At 38.4% G+C, this 16,512-nt stretch overlaps 1 protein-coding gene across 4 annotated transcripts in view; it reads right to left on the bottom strand.

Moving 5' to 3' along the window:
- Window positions 1-16,512, bottom strand: part of GRID2 (glutamate ionotropic receptor delta type subunit 2) — a 698,066-nt gene that overhangs the window by 116,809 nt on the left and 564,745 nt on the right. For all 4 annotated transcript variants that reach the window (XR_004417944.2, XR_004417943.2, XM_033060210.1 and 1 more), the window contains exons 10-11: window positions 14,022-14,219; window positions 6,233-6,545 (exon numbers count right to left, since the gene is read on the bottom strand). Coding sequence is in view for 2 of the 4 variants with exons in the window: in XM_033060210.1 (XP_032916101.1) it covers window positions 6,233-6,545; window positions 14,022-14,219 (511 nt within the window). In the remaining 2 variants the exon portion in view is untranslated. The remainder of the gene's footprint in view (window positions 1-6,232; window positions 6,546-14,021; window positions 14,220-16,512) is intronic.

The following is a 16,512-nucleotide window of genomic DNA, read 5'->3' as shown; positions in this document are numbered from 1 at the left end:
TTTAAGTTTTGTCTTCTATCAGAAGATATGCAACATGTTTTTTATGAACGAAGATGAATAATATCTAAATTTTATAACTAAGGGCTGATATCTAAGATATTAAATAATGTTTCTGTGGTTTGCCAGCAGATCAGATGCAGAAACTAAATTAGGAACTAGGTCCCAGTCTTTTAAAATGGATCTTTTTTGTATTTCTTAACATAACCCCCCCTCCCAAAATAAATCAGGTTTCACCGCTAAATATCATATAACAAGATATAATTAATTTAGAACAGAATTTTTCCAGAATGGTTCCAGAGTCTTCCTCTGAATATTAAATATTTGATTGTTGTACAGTTAATTAAGGTGAAATGTCACTAAGAAAGGATGTTGCTACAGCATAATGGCTTCCTGCTGATAGGGATATGCCAAGAGTGAGATAAGTGAGATGGAGTAATTTATTAAGCAATAGCAGACTCCAGGCAGTGTATTTCAGGAGGATTGTATCACACCTTGGGTGGTAATACAAGAAGAAGACTGAGAATTCTGAGCAGCTTTAACCATCTGGGAAATATTGTAATGACTTTGAAGTGCTGTAGCTTGGAGGCTGTTTTATTGCTCCTATGAAACGTAATTTACACAAGGCAAAGAGTGAGATTTGCTCATTTGCCAGGTGTTATCAGCATAATTGGCCATTACTGACACCACTGATGACAAACCAAAACCTCCAGTAGTGACCAGCATTTTAAACAAATATAAGGGAATAAAAAAATGGCCCACCAGTGGTGCTTTAACATCAGCCATTTCATAACTTTTTTTGGTTAAGCAAGTGTATTAAGACCCCTGAAGAAAATTATATTTTTTCAGCTAATACTTCAAGTGCTCATTATCCTATGGTCAAATTCTATTTATAAAACTATAATGAATGTTTGTTTTGTTTCAATCACCAAGAACTGATTAAATCTTGAACGATTCAGCCATTTAAAAGATATTTTCCATTGTAGCAAAGAAACCCATACCCAAACAAAACAGAGCCTTGCATCTTTACCTGCATAATCTAAAATCCAGCTAGGCCAATTCAGAAATACCTTTTCTTGCAGAAAAATTCAAAGCAAAATGAGCAGAGTGTGATAAGATAAAGTCTTTTACGGTGTCTTTCATATCAGATACAAAACACTGTACTTTTCTCTAACTTCATTATTTTGTCAACATTCAGCTGAAATCTTTTATATTAAGTTAACTCATCAATGAATTCTGAAATAAAATTTGAGAGGCTGCCTTCAAAATAAAACCCCCAAAACCATTCTTCTGCAAGTCCTTGGTAAAAAATTATGTAGCATTTTATCGGTCTCAAAAACTGATCTATTGTACAAAAAGAGTTGGCAGTAACTTTAGATCTTGAACTCCTGTTCCTTAAATCACTGATTTTCCCCAGTACTGGTGAGAGCAGAGTGTTCCCTAGAGTGTTTTCTAATAAGAGCCCCTAATTGGAAGCTAATAGAAAACCTTCAGGAAATTAAACTAGGTTTTCAGCAAGTATAAAAGTTATCAGAATATTGCAGCAACTTGATTCAGTTGATCTTGATGAATAATTTAGTAAAGTTTTTAGAGCCCTCAAATTTCTTCTCTGAGAGTTCATATGGCAGGTTCCCTATACTGGCAAATTCTAATTAGGGCAAAATTTGAGGGAGTAGCAACAATGCCATGTCTCAAGAGAAGGAAAACTGTGGTTGTATAGAGTAGCACAAAAGCTGAGCAAAGACTATGTAATATACCATGATTCATGTATCACTCAGACTCTCTGAAGTAGAAAGGGACCCTGTCCAAAAAGCAGCAAAATGCAGAGCTTTAAGCCCCTTGGTTTTCTAGGATGAACAAAAGGAAAATAACAAATTCAGAAGCTGTGACACTAAATTGCAACACAACTGCAATCCTCCACAGTCTGAATCTATGACTTTGCTTCATCTTTAGATGAATAAACAACTCAGAGACAACAGGTATTGACTACTCATGCCTGAATTTTGACTTCAGAAGAGCATTTGCTTTTAATATAATCCACAACAGCCTGGCTAAGATCACCTAAAAGTCTCTGCCTCCTTAGTGGTCACAGTATATTGCAGATTCAGTGGGTATATTGAGTAGTAAGTCAAAGCATTTCAGTGAACTGCCTGCCTTTTTTTTTTCTATTTGAAGGCTTGAGTACAGAACAAAAAGCTGCCTTTGCATTTTATACACTTTAATATTAATTGAGTTATATTGCAGCTTTATCCTTATGTATCTTAAAAAAGTAATGTAAATTATTTTGGCTGATCTCAATAATGAATGAAGGTCAAATAAAAAGGGAAACTTAAAATATATCTCCATATTACCAGTCTCAAAATGGTGCCTAGAGTGGTCACTGAAATATGGAGAGAAGACATTGAAAGCCAAGTTCAAGACCTAAGTTTAAGTGACACAGTCACATTATGTTTCAGTCTACCTTTAAGGAAGCTACTAAAAAAACTTAATTTTTGTAACTGAATATGACAGTACAGTAATTTCATGACCATAAGGCGCACCGGACTATAAGGCGCACCCCCTGGGAGTCGGCAAATTTCGCAACTTTGTAGATCATATAAGGTGCACTGGACTATAGGGTGCACTTTTTTTTTTGCAGCGAGGAGTTGCGCAGCGCGGAACAAAGTAACGAATTAGTAACAGGGGCCTGCGGTCTGGGGTGGCTCAGGACTGCTGTGGCGCGGCTGCAGCTCGCGCTTCTGAGTTGGCTCGGGGTGGCCACCGGCTCCCTCCCTCCCTCCCTCCCCGCGTGGCGGCCAGGGCCACCCACCTCCCTCCCCACGCGCCTTCCCTGCCTTGCTGCCCCGCTCCTGCTGGGCTGGGGCCGCCAGCTCCCTGCACCCCCGCGCAGCTTGGCGCTCCTACGGCGCCGCCCCCGCTCGCAGCTCCCACTTCCGTGTTTGAAAATTTCGCAACTTTGTCCATCATATAAGGTGCACTGGACTATAAGACGCACTTCCGGGTTCGGGGGAAAATTTTAGTCAAAAGGGTGCGCCTATAGTCGTGAAATGACTGTAATTACAGACCTGCCTTAAAAACCATTGGATTGATCTGTGCTGACTTTTGTCTATATACAATTAAATAGTATTCTTTGGTGTTTCAAAAATTGAAAAAGGTTAAAACTTGTTAATAGCATTTGAACAAGACACCAGAGTCAAGGCTGTACAAAAATAAAAAGGGACACAGTGAACTAAAGCTACTTGCTAAAATCTGCCGAATTTTAACTATTTCAGAAGAAATGAGCTCTTTGTTTCAATCATAACTGGTTATGAGGTTCCTTAAAGAATGTCTTGTATTTTTGCAGCAGAGGGCTCTTGTGTCTTCAGAGCCATGGCAGTTCTGAAGCAGTCTGCATGATTGCAAATTTTTCCTCCGTCTAGAGGAAAGAAAGAGAAGATGATGCCACAAATCACTAGCTAGCCTCATTCAAAGAAATCCAGAACTATCAAAGCACAATCCTGGGTTCATGCTGCTTTGTTTCTGCCAGCACAGGGCATAAAAGCATCTTTGGCTCTATGTTTTGATAACAGAAATGGGTACTTTGTCATGCTTTAAATTGCTCCTGAAAGATTTCTTAAGTGAACGTGACAGTATTTGAAATGCCCCATGCTGCTACACTTAAGATTTGCCCATCAGAACTAATAGCAACAGATTTACTACTCCAAAACAAATAAAAGCTGCAGTTTTTCTGCTGAATGAAGAGCTGATGAATGAAAACAGAGCCAAAATCCCCACAATAGCCAGTTACCCTGTCAATGAAAATTATTTTCATTTGTCTGTATGCACAAGGATTAATAAACAATAACGCTTCAGTTAATACAGTTTTTGTTATATTCAAATTGAATGTGAAATACAGGCTGACATTATAAATAGATCAGCTACTCTTTTGCACTGAATTTCTGAGTTCTTCTGAGTCTTTTATGTTTATATCAGTCATGTATTTTGGTATAAATTATTTTCAATGTGTTTCATTTTTCCTTCTAGCTAATTCAGGACAGTTCTGCTTGTTGTTTGAAGGAGAAGAAAGTTGTAGATAAATGTCTATAGCTTTCCCTTCCTCAGTAGGAGCCAAGTGAATATTTTACATTATTCTGGTGAATTCTACAAAATAATTTTGAAAATCCATATGGTAGAGTTGTAAGGTCTCTCTCTCTCTCTCTCTCTCTCTCTCTGTAAATAATTCCTCCCACTTTCCCCGTTCTGTGAATTTCTTTTTCTGAAGTTGCACAACAATTTTGGTGCCCCCAGATGCTTTGTACCACTAGCAGGTTTTACTGAGTTGCACCTCATGTGCAGATCTGCTTAAATGAATTCAATTTTTTTTTCCTGTTAAATTCAGCTATTTTTGCCACCTGGTCCCCCTTCTTTACATCAACTTCTTCCTCAACATGCTGAATTCAAGGTTTCTCTCTGAGCCCTCCTTAAGCACTCATTTTCATTGTTTGGTCAAAAAATCCTTTTCTTTTTAAGCTAACTGAGCATCTCTCCAAGTGCTCCCTTGAGGGCTGCTACTCTGGACCTAGGAGTTAGGGAATTTCAGGAAACCAGGCCACATAGGCTTCCTTGGACAAACATGGGGCAAACAATTCAGATAGTAATTGTTCAGATTGAGGTGTGTGAGAGCAGTTGTGCCTCCTCTGAACCTTAGCTGGGCAGTCTCCTGGAAAGCTTTTAGGGACTCCTGTTGGGGGTACAGCAGGGATGCTCAGGCTCATAAACCTGCGTGGAACAACTCACATTCATGCAGTAAAGAAACTAATTCACAAGTTCTAACCTAACAGGAAGACAGATGTAATGAGTCTTGTTCTGTAACAGACCAACTGTTCTCTCACAGCTGGATTTGCCAAACACTTACACTGGGGATATTTTGGACAGAAGGAGAGCTTTATAAACCCACCTATATACATTCAAAAAACCTCCATAGGTCTCAGTTACTCTTAAGTCTTTGGTTTTATTTATAAAAAAACCACAAAAACCCTGAAACTATCTCTTTAGCTGACCACCACTGCTCAACAGAAATGATAATTTTAAAAGTAGTATCTCTGTGCTTATGTGTTTAAAATCACTCCTCTTGTGGAAAGTCTCAGTTTAACCTTTTCTTTTTCTTTTGCATAGTGACATTATTTTAGCTTTTTTTCCCCCCCCGCCCCAGGAGTTTTTTACTTGATTTTTGTGGATACCCTTAGCTTTTATGGATGTCACCTGATAGTTTTCAAAAAAAGAATAATGTAATGCTAAATCTCATGTTGCTGGCATTACGTAAATATGACATCTTTACCTACAGGGTTCCATCCAAATTCTGGTAAGAATACAAAGAACTTTCTGCGAGTTTGGGGCTGTAGTGGCCATGGCTCTTTGTAGAGCAGATGCTCTGTGAAATTAAAACAGGTGTACCAGCAGTGCCAGCAGTGACTGAGGAACAATTACATGGATAAGCAAGGTGGTGTTCATTCTGTTTTGTTGTTGAGTGCTATTATCTAAACCCCCTCTGCTCTTATATTAAGCTGTGCTTTCTTATTCCACTTTGCATTACAACCCCCACTTGTAGACCAGAATTCTAAGTAGTTTATACCCAGCCAAGATCTGCAGTCCCTGACGTCTTTAGGATGCATGGTTAAAGTTCTGCCAGAAGAGTTAGATTGTGAAGGACTTGGGAACATAAGCAGAATTGGAGACCAGCCTGGGCTACACCAGATGCTGGATGGGATTGAGAAAGCAATCAGGAAGGCCAGAGAAGCTTGAATCTAAACATTATATAGGAAAATTGAAATAAATCAGAAGAGGGAGGAAAGACTATCAGACACAGTAAGATCATTTATCACTGCTGACTAGTTTAAACTTAGTTCAAAATCCAAATCCCAGCATTATCTGTCTGACTGGGTAAGAACATAGCACTTGCAAATGTTGAATAATTCTCCAGCAACTGATGAGCAATACTTTTTTTTTCACTCAGAGAAAAATCACCTTTCTGTAATAATAAAACAATAAATCACAAGCTATCATGTCGTGCTCTGAAATTCTCAGGGTTCCTACAAAGGGCAGACAAATATCTAGGAAATTTTTTAGCACAAAGCTTTCCAGTGCTCCCAGTTCCTTGTGGGCTGTGGGAGGGAGGCAGGGGAGAGGAAGGTCTCTACAGCAGTGGGGAGGATATATTGGTTTTCTCTCAGAGGCAGAGCCTCCCTCTGTCTCTTACCTTGCTGTACAAAGGATCCGTAGACAAACCACATGGAGTTGTAGAGAGTTGTGGATGTCATGGATCCCATTTGAAGGCGTGGGGGGTTGAGCCAGTTCAGGAGGTACACCAGGAGCCCCACTAGGAGCACTGTGCCAGCAATGCAGGCCCACAGGGAGAGGTCAAAGGGGGCCAGGCAGGCAAACATGTCCACTGTCTTCTCTGCCTTGCGCAGCAGCACGCCCACCGAGTAGTCCATGTAGCGTGTGGTGAAGTCCACCACGTTCTCCCTGTCCGGGGTGATGGTCAGGGCAGAGATCCCAATGTCAGCTCTCTGAGGAGAGGGAGAAAAAAAATAACATGCATAAGTAGGAGCTACCAAAAAGTTCTTTGTTCCCCTGTGATTTATGGCAGCTAAGTTTTAGGAGAATCAGATGCCAAGACCAAGGTCTTCATCATCATCTAGATGAGCACAGAAAGGTGACTAAGGTTTGAGCAGGGTACATCAACCACGTGTCTTAGCTTCTGCAAGCAAAACTCACTTGGTGGACTTTGGCACATTAGCTCTCCTTGTTGTTATTTTCCTAGAAGTCAAAATACTATAAACACAGATAATACCTGGAGGAAATCTACTTTTGGTCTTTTTTGTCATTCTGGCTTACTAAAACCATTGCTGCCATTGTAGCAAAAATCAGATTTTGTGCATAGCAGATCCAATCATAAGAGATTAGTTGCCTGATAGAGCCAAATTTATAAAATATTTTCATGATTTGATGATCATGACAAAGGGCTACTACCTTAGGAGCACCTGAAATCCCATAAAACATCAATTTTATCTACAAAGTCTAAAGTGTAGAAGGGCAGATCCTGCATGCAGTTCCTTTACGATTAATTCCTCTGTATCCTCCTGACAAGCAATTCCTTCAGCAATGCCAATCTGTCCTTCGGCTAGCCTGGACTTGCTTTGTGCCATTTCCATTTTTTTTTTTTTTAAAATTTAAAGAACACATTTCACATGAAAAGAGGATAAGTAACATTTCTTGATCTAATCATTGTATTTCACAGTATGTATTAGGTCTCCAGGGACACCAAGCACAAGTATAGCAGGTGCTGCTTTACTTTTTAGAGGTACAATTAGAGCTTCACTGAAAGCAAGAAAGGTTATTTAAAGCAGACATATGAACACCATTTTAAAAAGCCCAAATACTGAGCAACAAGATTCTGAGTTCCAGATACTTTAATATGACAAAAGAGTACTTAAAATATTTAAACTTCTACTACCTTGATTTAATCCATTTTTGTTCTGCCTAAAGCAGTGTGTGATCCTTTGGAAGGGGCTGAGGAGCACACAAAAAATTGAAAGTACTGAGTCAAATTTTATTAACTCTCTTGAATTTCTTTCTTCTTGAACAAAGAAGGCAGAGATTCCTAGTTCCTTAGATATGTGATTTGAAATACTGAGTGAGCAGGTATGGTAGCTGGAACTGACTAGAAAATTTTGTAAATCAACCAAGGTCTTTTACTATGACGTGCAAAGCACTCTGCAGCCCATGGCACAAGCATACTCCTAATCACGGTGCTCTTAAGACTTCAGTTTAAATGATGTTACTTTATATTGATTGTTCACTGGCTTGAGAAAGTGGCAGAGCCTAGCTGGAAGCCTGATGATTTGGACAAAAAAAGGCTTTGAAAATATTGATTTTCTTAAAAGCTATGAATTAGGGCTTCAGCTTTAATTTGTGTGTTAAATTCTCCAGTGTCATAAGTGAAGTTGTGTTGATGAGCACAGCTGAAAGCACAGCTTCATGAATTCACTTCAGGTTCCTTCCTAACCAATTTTTGTGAGTGATGATTCAACTGCCCTTTGCCCATGGGCAGCAGCAAACTCAGTCAGTAATTAGAATTATCCATGGAAACATTCTGGTTATCTGAGGCTCCCTATCCTCTCATTACAAACCTTCTGCTCAAGGAGTGACTCAAGTGATTCACAGCACCTGCTGACAGTTAAGCCCAAGCTCCAATGAGCAAGATGCAAACCAGCCAGCATTTGAACTGTCTTCCACAATTGTGAACATAAATATGTTTTTAAAACTATTTACAAATAAAAAAGTCCAATAGTTGTCAAACAGGAAATTATGATTGCACTTAATGAATAACACAGATTTGGGGCTTTTCCCTGAAAGTATATCAAAAACCAAAATAGGAATTTAGGGGTAGAACAGGATGTGGAAAAAAAAGTCCTAGACTCAGCCTCTGCTTAAGTTAGCTGGGTTAATAACTATTGGCATATTACTAAAATTCTTCCCTACCATACTAATCATTGACTTTCCCATTCAAATCGCATTGTTGTAAGATGCTTAAAGATTCTCTACTAAAAAGCAACAGTAAAGACACTTTTACCAAATAATAGTTGACTATATGACTAATAGAATTTTTTTCTGTTTTTCTCCCCCTTTTTACAGGAAAATGCTTTTTTCCATTAAATACATTGAAGAGAATTAAAGATAAAAATGAGACACCATGGTATCTGTGGAAATACTACCTCTAATTTGCATCTCTGGGGAGCAGTCTCTCCACATTCCCCTATTATGGTTCCACTCCAGTTATCAACCAACTATGACAGTGGAACAATACTGTGCTAATGGAAATGTTGCATTTCCTTTGCTGTACTGCAGCAACAACTGCGATATAATTATGTCTTGCTACTTTATATGCTACATATATAATTAAGGCTTTGAGGTGACCTAATTGCAGCTTCCCAGTACCTGAAGGGATCCTACAAGAAAGATGGAAAGAGACTTTTTTTTACAATGGCCTGGAGTGACAGAATGGGGGGGGGGGGGGGGGGGGGGGGGGCCTATGTCTTCAAACTGAAAGGGAATTGGTTTGGATTAGATATTAGAAAGAAATTCTTTACTGTGAAGGTGGTGAGACACTGCTACAGGTTGTCCAGAGAAGCTGTGGATGCCCCATCCCTGGAAGTGTTCAAGGAAGGGCTCTGAGCAACCTGATCTAGTGAAAGATGTCCTGCCCATGGCAGTGGGGCTGGAACTATGCGATCTTTAAGCCATTCTGTGATTCTGTATGTCTTAATTTCTTGAGAGGTAATAAAGTGAAAAAAGAAAGGAGAGAGGTAGATCCTGACTTCTTAGGACTCTGGTATTTAGCTGGTTAAAAAAAAACAAACCTAAAAGGCTACAGGGAAATTTGGCAACTCATAGTCTTAACTTACTAAATTTGGATCATAAATACCAGTTTCCCAGAACACAACCTAGCTTAAGCTTCACTTGATACTTTTTTTACTGATAGTGAGAATACTTGATTACATACAGACTCTGTCATCTTGTTTCAAAATTGGAAGATGAAAAAAATTAAATGCTTGTCATTAACATGTCAGATTGGATCAGAGAAGACATCACTTTGAAGAAGTAAAGGTTCACTTAGTGCTTTTGAGATACAAAGGCAAATGCATGCAATTATGTCAATATTTAGAAATAAAGCTGCCAATCTGAATTATAAACATGTACAGCTCTCCACTCACTAAGTTTTTGCAGTGCCAAAATCAAACAACCATCATATGTCTTACATGTTTCTCATGAATGAAACTGTGACTCCTGAAACAGATTGAAGAAACAGCAGAGGGCATTATTTTGCTCTGTGTGACCTGCATAGGAATTTATAGGAATTTTAGCAGCAATTCTCCTGAGGCCATTGTAGAGCAACATAAGTAGAATGAGAAAATCCAAAAGAAATGACCAAAAGGGTCTGCTAGCACTGCTACTGGTGTCACAGAACCAGCTTATCCGCAAAGCCTAGAAATCCCTGAAATGTCCCTAAGCTACTGCTGTAGCAAGCACATCTCATACACATGAAAAGCAATCTTCCTGTGGTTCATCATCAAGAACAGGGCAAAATAAATTAATCTATTCTAAACTGGTCCTGTGAGGGCCTTAGTTTTATCCATTTTCAATGTAAATCAAGTTTCAACAAATGCTAGAAGTGATAAAACGCAGTCCCACATTACACAGTTATTAACATGGACATGCAAAAACCAATCAGAGAGACATTTTTATTCAAGCTAACACACAGAGATCCAAATAATTTTCCTTTTACTCATCTATTATATTTTCTTCTCACTTTGTCCTTCCTGAATGGTTTCTCCCTTCTTATACTATCCCTGTTAAGAAGCTGTAATTGAAAAAGAGGCTATAGTTGACTTGCAGTTTTCTCTTAGAAATGATTGAGCATGTATTTTTCCTTTTCTGATGGACCTAAGTGGAATCAGGCTGCTTTCCCTATGCTGTTTGCTTCCTCATGGCTCTTTGCTGGAAAAAAAAATCATGGCAATCAAGTTACCCTGGCAAGATGTGAATAGCAATGGCTGATGGATGTGAATATCACCAGAAAGCCCAGAGTCATGCTGGAAAGTGCTCTCCCAGAAGTGGCATTAGCCACTTCTCTTGCCTGTCACACTGGCTTATCCCTCGGGCCATCTGGATAGAAGGCAACTAAAGGAATCACTGTGAGAAAACAGAGATAATTAACAGTAAGAGAAAGATTTGTGGTAAAGCACTGCTCCCTTGAGATAGTTTTAGCCTCTTCACAGAGGGCTGCTGCTCTCTGAACTAATCCTGTTTGCAAGATGAAGCTCTACAAGATGCAGTGAGAGCCCTGGTCACTTGACAGGAGAGGGACAAGAGCACTACATGCTTCTCTCAAAGAGCATTTATTCTCTGAAGACGGCCTGGGTCGGGTGTTTAGCAAACAGAAACCTTTGTATAGCAGGGTTACATTCTGGTTATTTTGATGAGAAAAGGTGCATGGACCAAGCGTGTACCTAATATAAGTCTTGACAATCAAAGGAGGGGAAGCTTGAATCAGTTTCCAAGTTCAATTGAAGACCAATTACTATGTTCTGCTGATTCCACCTCCTATTTTAGCAGACAACAGAAGCCTAGTCTTCAAAGCTGGAGCAGAGTGAACTAGGCACAATGTCACATTTGTGAAGCCAGCTGTGGGCTCAGGGAGTGTACTTGGCACAGCTGGGCTCCTGCCCTGCCATCCAACTCCAGCAGGGCTGCTGCAAACCAGATCAGCCTGGGACTGCTCTCCCTGATACCAGGACCTGCACCAGAGACTGCTGCATGCTGAAGATGGTTAATGCAAGCAGTGAATATTGATCTTGAGCACAGAAATTATGATGTTGCTACAGTAACTGCTATTTCATATGGCACATCTTCTGGAGTGGCCAAAGACACCCTTCTCAATGAGACGATCGCTACAACTACCTGGAAGGATAGTTCCAGGGAAGGAGGTTCAGTGGGGATTGATCTCCCCAGTAACAAGAAATAGAACAAGAGGAAATGGCCTCAAGTTGTGCCAGGAGATGTTAGAAAAACTTCATTCACTGAAAAGGTGGCCAAGCATTGGAACAGGCAGCCCAGAGAAGTGGTTGAGTCAGCCTCCCTGGAGCTATTGAAAAGACAAGTAGACGTGGCACTGGGACATTGTTTAGTGATTGACTTGGCAGTGCTGGATAGCAGTTGGACTTGATGATCCTAAAGGTCTTTTCTAAGCCAAATGGTTGCATGATTCTGTGCACTCAAAAAGAGAAGGCAGCTATTTTCCATTACCCTTGAGTGAGACTTGTCTCTTGCAGAACTCATTCCTGGCTGACACACCAACAGGCAAAGAGTACTCCCACTGTTCCTGGAATTCCTCCACTTGTTGGCCAGACTAGCATGTAAAACTTGGTTGGGAAAACAAGGAAATGCTGTGTTTCAAACAGGTTAGGCCTTTAATTTAAAACTATTCTCTGCTCCTTTACTTCCCCTTATAAAATTGCCAAGAGGATGGAAATTTGAGTTCTGGGAGAAGAACTCAGTTCACAGTAAATAAAAAAGCAGCCTTTCAAGAACAGCTTGCACTTGGTAAGGGGTAGATAGGCACTGGCTGCTTGCCCAGAGGTTCTTTTGCCTTAAGAGGGACAGAGAATGGGAGAGAAGCTCACAGTGAACCTTTTCTGCTAATTAATTATATAAGGGTAAGGAAGATTAAAAATTACACTGCTGTAGTATAGGGAAAACATGGATTTTGACTTCCAAGTGCAGTTCCATTAACTCTTCACACACTGTAGATGTTCAGAAAGATTTCATATCCATACAGACTCATTTACAGCAAAATCCCAACAGGCTGGTAAATCTGCTGCACTTGAGACATGGATTTACAGATCTGGGTGGTTACCACCTTCAATGAGCTATTATTCATTTGAATCCCTGCTTGCCAAAGGAGCAAAATGGCATACATTTTTTTCCTTGGAGCCATTTGAGTTGTTATGAGTTCTGCCTTACCAATCCTCCATTGCAAATAAATAAAAAACATTCCGGGTCCACTTCCTTTCCAGACCATCCAGAATAAAGACCTGTCCAGTCTGTGCTATGCAGTGACCTGATGAGTACTGTAGAGAGTAGGGTGTAGCATAACATCAGATTTAGAGGTAGAAAGAATGGTTAAAAATAATTCAGTGGGCCATTGTGGTGTTACATCTCAAAATTAGAGGAGGGATTTTTAGTTGTCAAGGTTTAGGTGGTGATGCAAAATCTACTATTCTAGCTGTGTCCAACTTATCAATTGTGAATGCACAGCTCCATCTACCAGCTTTATAAGGACATAGGGAGGTGGCAAAGGAAGTTTATTTTTACAGCATAGGTGTATGAAAGGTGATATGAGTGCAGAATGAGTTAGCTGGGTTTTTCTATTCCAACAGACTTGCTGTTGCTCAGGAAGGCAAAATAGGTTAAACCCGTAAGTAATTTTTAACCCATGGAGAATATTATTATTATTTTTTAAAATAAATTCTCTTTTCCTTTATTGAAAGAGTTAGGTCCTGTACCTGACCATGGTGCTCCGTACTGTTATCTGTGCTAATAATTTAAACTTTACCAGCACATTTGGAAAAACACTTCTGTAGCCAATGTCTAAGTTATTTACATGAGTATCTCCTGCAGTTCTTTAAGGAAGCACAACAAATGTAGGACTCTACAGCTGTAAACTCTACCTCATATGTTAATTAAGAGCAAATAAAATACTCATATTCACAGAACAAATGAGGCACCAGGAGAATAGAGTCTACCTGTCTTTTCTCTCTCAATGGGAGAACCTCCAAACAGATAAGATGCAAGAAGTGGGGGAAAAAAAAAAAAAAAAGGAAAACATTGTATATGCATTCAGTTCAATTTATTTATGATATAATATTGGACAATTAATGTCAAATTAAGAAGACTAAATGGTTTATTAATTACAGAGTAGATAATATATTATTCTTGATTTATGCATCTACATAATGTGTTATTGTATATCAATAAAACATTTTCTGTTGATTATATACTTCATGTATTCATCACACCAAAATTTTCCTAAGTGCTGTACATTATTTATGTAATGTATCACTAATTACTGCAACACCAATTTTTCCTCTTTTGAACAGCCTCTTCAATTCATCTGTGTCAGGTCTTGCCAAACTAATTAGGTTGCTGTGCATCCCATTTTTTGACTACATTTAGATTTTACTTTGGTTGAAGAAAAGGAGATTGCCTTGCTTCTTAAACAGTTACTAACAAGTATAATTTTCACATTTTTTGGTGCTGTCCAATGTACACTATTCAAAGCTGGCAGAGTGCAATAAACAAATTGTTATCAGTTACCCATGAGAAAGGTTACTGGCTGATGCAAGCAGAACATAACGCATATTTATTAACTTTATCACACATTTATCACACAATATTACTTAGTAAGCTGTAAATGGCCTTACCTTGAACACCAGTTCTCCTATCAGGCCGTTCCATGACCCATCATCCTGAGGACTCCCATACTTGTGATCTGGTGCTACATAAATTTCATATTTAAAGCCAAGGTAAGTGGACAAGGCTTCCAACACATCTATTGAGAAGCCCTGATACTTCTTTGGTTTTCCCAGAACATTTTCAGACACCATGACAAAGGGCTCTTCCTAAAAAAAAAAAAATCAAAAGAGGAATCTGTTAATAAAGCAATTATATGCCATGTTTGGGTTCTGGGTTTTTTTTAAACTAAAGGAGGAACTATTAAAATATTATTTATACAAAACTGTCCCAAAATACATTGTTAGCAAGGCCCCTTACATTCTGCAAAATGCTATTTTGTTTTGTATTTCCTTCAACAGAGAAAATTTATTCTCTATTATGTATTTCAGCAGTCAATCTTTTACTGTAACATTTCAACTGAAATGCTTTTTAGTATTGCCTACTGACCACATTTATAGTCAGCAGGACAGGCATACATTCCATGTCTGTCCAGAAATAGGGAGGATTCTACAGCACTGCCATTTTCCACTAGCTGGGCAAACACTGCATGTAATACAGTCACTAATTCATATTGTAAGGAAAGAAAAACATGGAAAAACTGAAACATGTATTGTTCTTGTCCTTATACTGTAACCTGAATATAGGCCAGTTAAATTTAAATGGTTCTGTCCAAAGAAACTCCGTTTGATTAGTGTAGGGACAATCAATTATAGGCTTTAAGGCTGTCTATAAGAATGATTGGTGAATATTCATCTAAAAGATGACTATCATAAAGGATACAAACAGATACCAAAGGCTGATACTGAAAGCTCAGATTTCCAAATAACATGCTTTTCTTACTTTTCTGAAGACTTGTAATAGTTTTCTCTATTTTGTTATTAAATTGCCCCTGCTGTCTTATTCTTCCTGTTGCACAATTAATTTCTAGACATTCCTCTTCACTTTTTTTTCAAAAAGGAAAACAAAAAAAAACCAGGTCATATTTCTAAGGACAAAAATGTATGTTTGCCATAGATGGATTTCACTTAGGCTTGTTCTTTATTTTCTCTGAAAACACCTGTCTATGTACAGCAAAATATTACATCATCTCCAAAAACATTAGGGTGCTGTAATGCATAGTTAATTTTAAAAATGTGCTGCATATCTCATAACATAGTGCTATAATTTTGTATAAGGTTAAAAGAAACATCTATTCTGAGGTGTAAAAAAGTTAGTTCTGACTTGTCATGGCTTGGCCAGGACAAGCCCATGAAACCACTCACAATGTGTTCTGCTGTGCAAAACCAACAAGCAGGTGGGGGAAAAAAACAGGTTTTTTTTCTGTGGTGCTTGTGGCCCAAACTTTAATTGCATCAACAGTGGCATTTATTATTCTACTACTAAAATCTGAAAATTACTTTGAAGCCAGAGTATTTCTACAATTTTTTTTTTCACTTATCCTATACCTCACTAACATTTTTAACTTATTGGAATGTCCTTCTATATGAACAGATGTCACTGAATTGCAGGCAGGATGTTCTTGAAATGAGAAAGCATCATTTGTAAATGCTGAGTAAATATTCTCAAGGACAGCCACATGCTGAGGGTGCTGCCAAAGAAGAAAGAATGCAATGACTGCACTAGCAGGATGTTCTTTTCTGACTCCAGGAAATCCAGGAAAAATCTCAACCCCAAACCCAAAACAAATACAAAACAAATCAAACAACCCCACCCCTGACCACAAAAAAAAAAATAGTTAAGGGTGGACTGTCCCAATTTATTGTCCTAGTTGTCAGACAGAATTTCTTTCTTCCATATTATCCAAGATCAGTGACATTGACTAAAAATGGAGGAGAGAAAGTAAAATTAATTTTTCCAGTGCCCAGGTTCCAAGAACATTGGAGAAATTGAGACTAAGTTGATGAAAGCCTTTCTTAAATGAGAGCAAAAGCTGAATTCAGCTTTGCTGATCACCTGAATGTTAGATTCCATAAATATAGACTCAAAATTACTGGCAAGAAGTATTTCTGCAACAAATAAAAATGGTAGTTTACCAGTCTAAACACACTATGGACAGGATTCTAAAGATTTATGTGTACAAAGGATGTTTTAGAAGTTGAAAATTCTCAAATTAGAAAGGATTAATTTTAATCACTAAATTATTTAGAAAATTGTTGCTTATAAACTGATTTCCTATCCAGTTGTTAATTGTAGTGATTTAGTATGCTGTTTAAAATGCAGTTTGTCACAAGTAAGATCCTTATTAGGACTTAATAGTCCATTATAAAGCAATATAATATTGTTTGCTGTTGAGAGATTTACAAAAAAACCCAGTGTCCAGTGTCCTATATATATGTAATGAAATACAAATAGTCAAGCTTCATAAAAAGCAACTAGCATTTTTAAATTTTTGTTGAAGTCTGGAGCAGCAAACCATTTAATCACATTCCAAACAAAAGAAAACCAATCTATTGCCATGAT

The sequence above is a fragment of the Catharus ustulatus genome, chromosome 5 (assembly GCF_009819885.2).
Source record: "Catharus ustulatus isolate bCatUst1 chromosome 5, bCatUst1.pri.v2, whole genome shotgun sequence".
Classification (NCBI taxonomy): Eukaryota; Metazoa; Chordata; class Aves; order Passeriformes; family Turdidae; genus Catharus; species Catharus ustulatus.
Note: the sequence above shows the minus strand (reverse complement) of the source record. Positions and strands in the feature narration are given on the sequence as shown.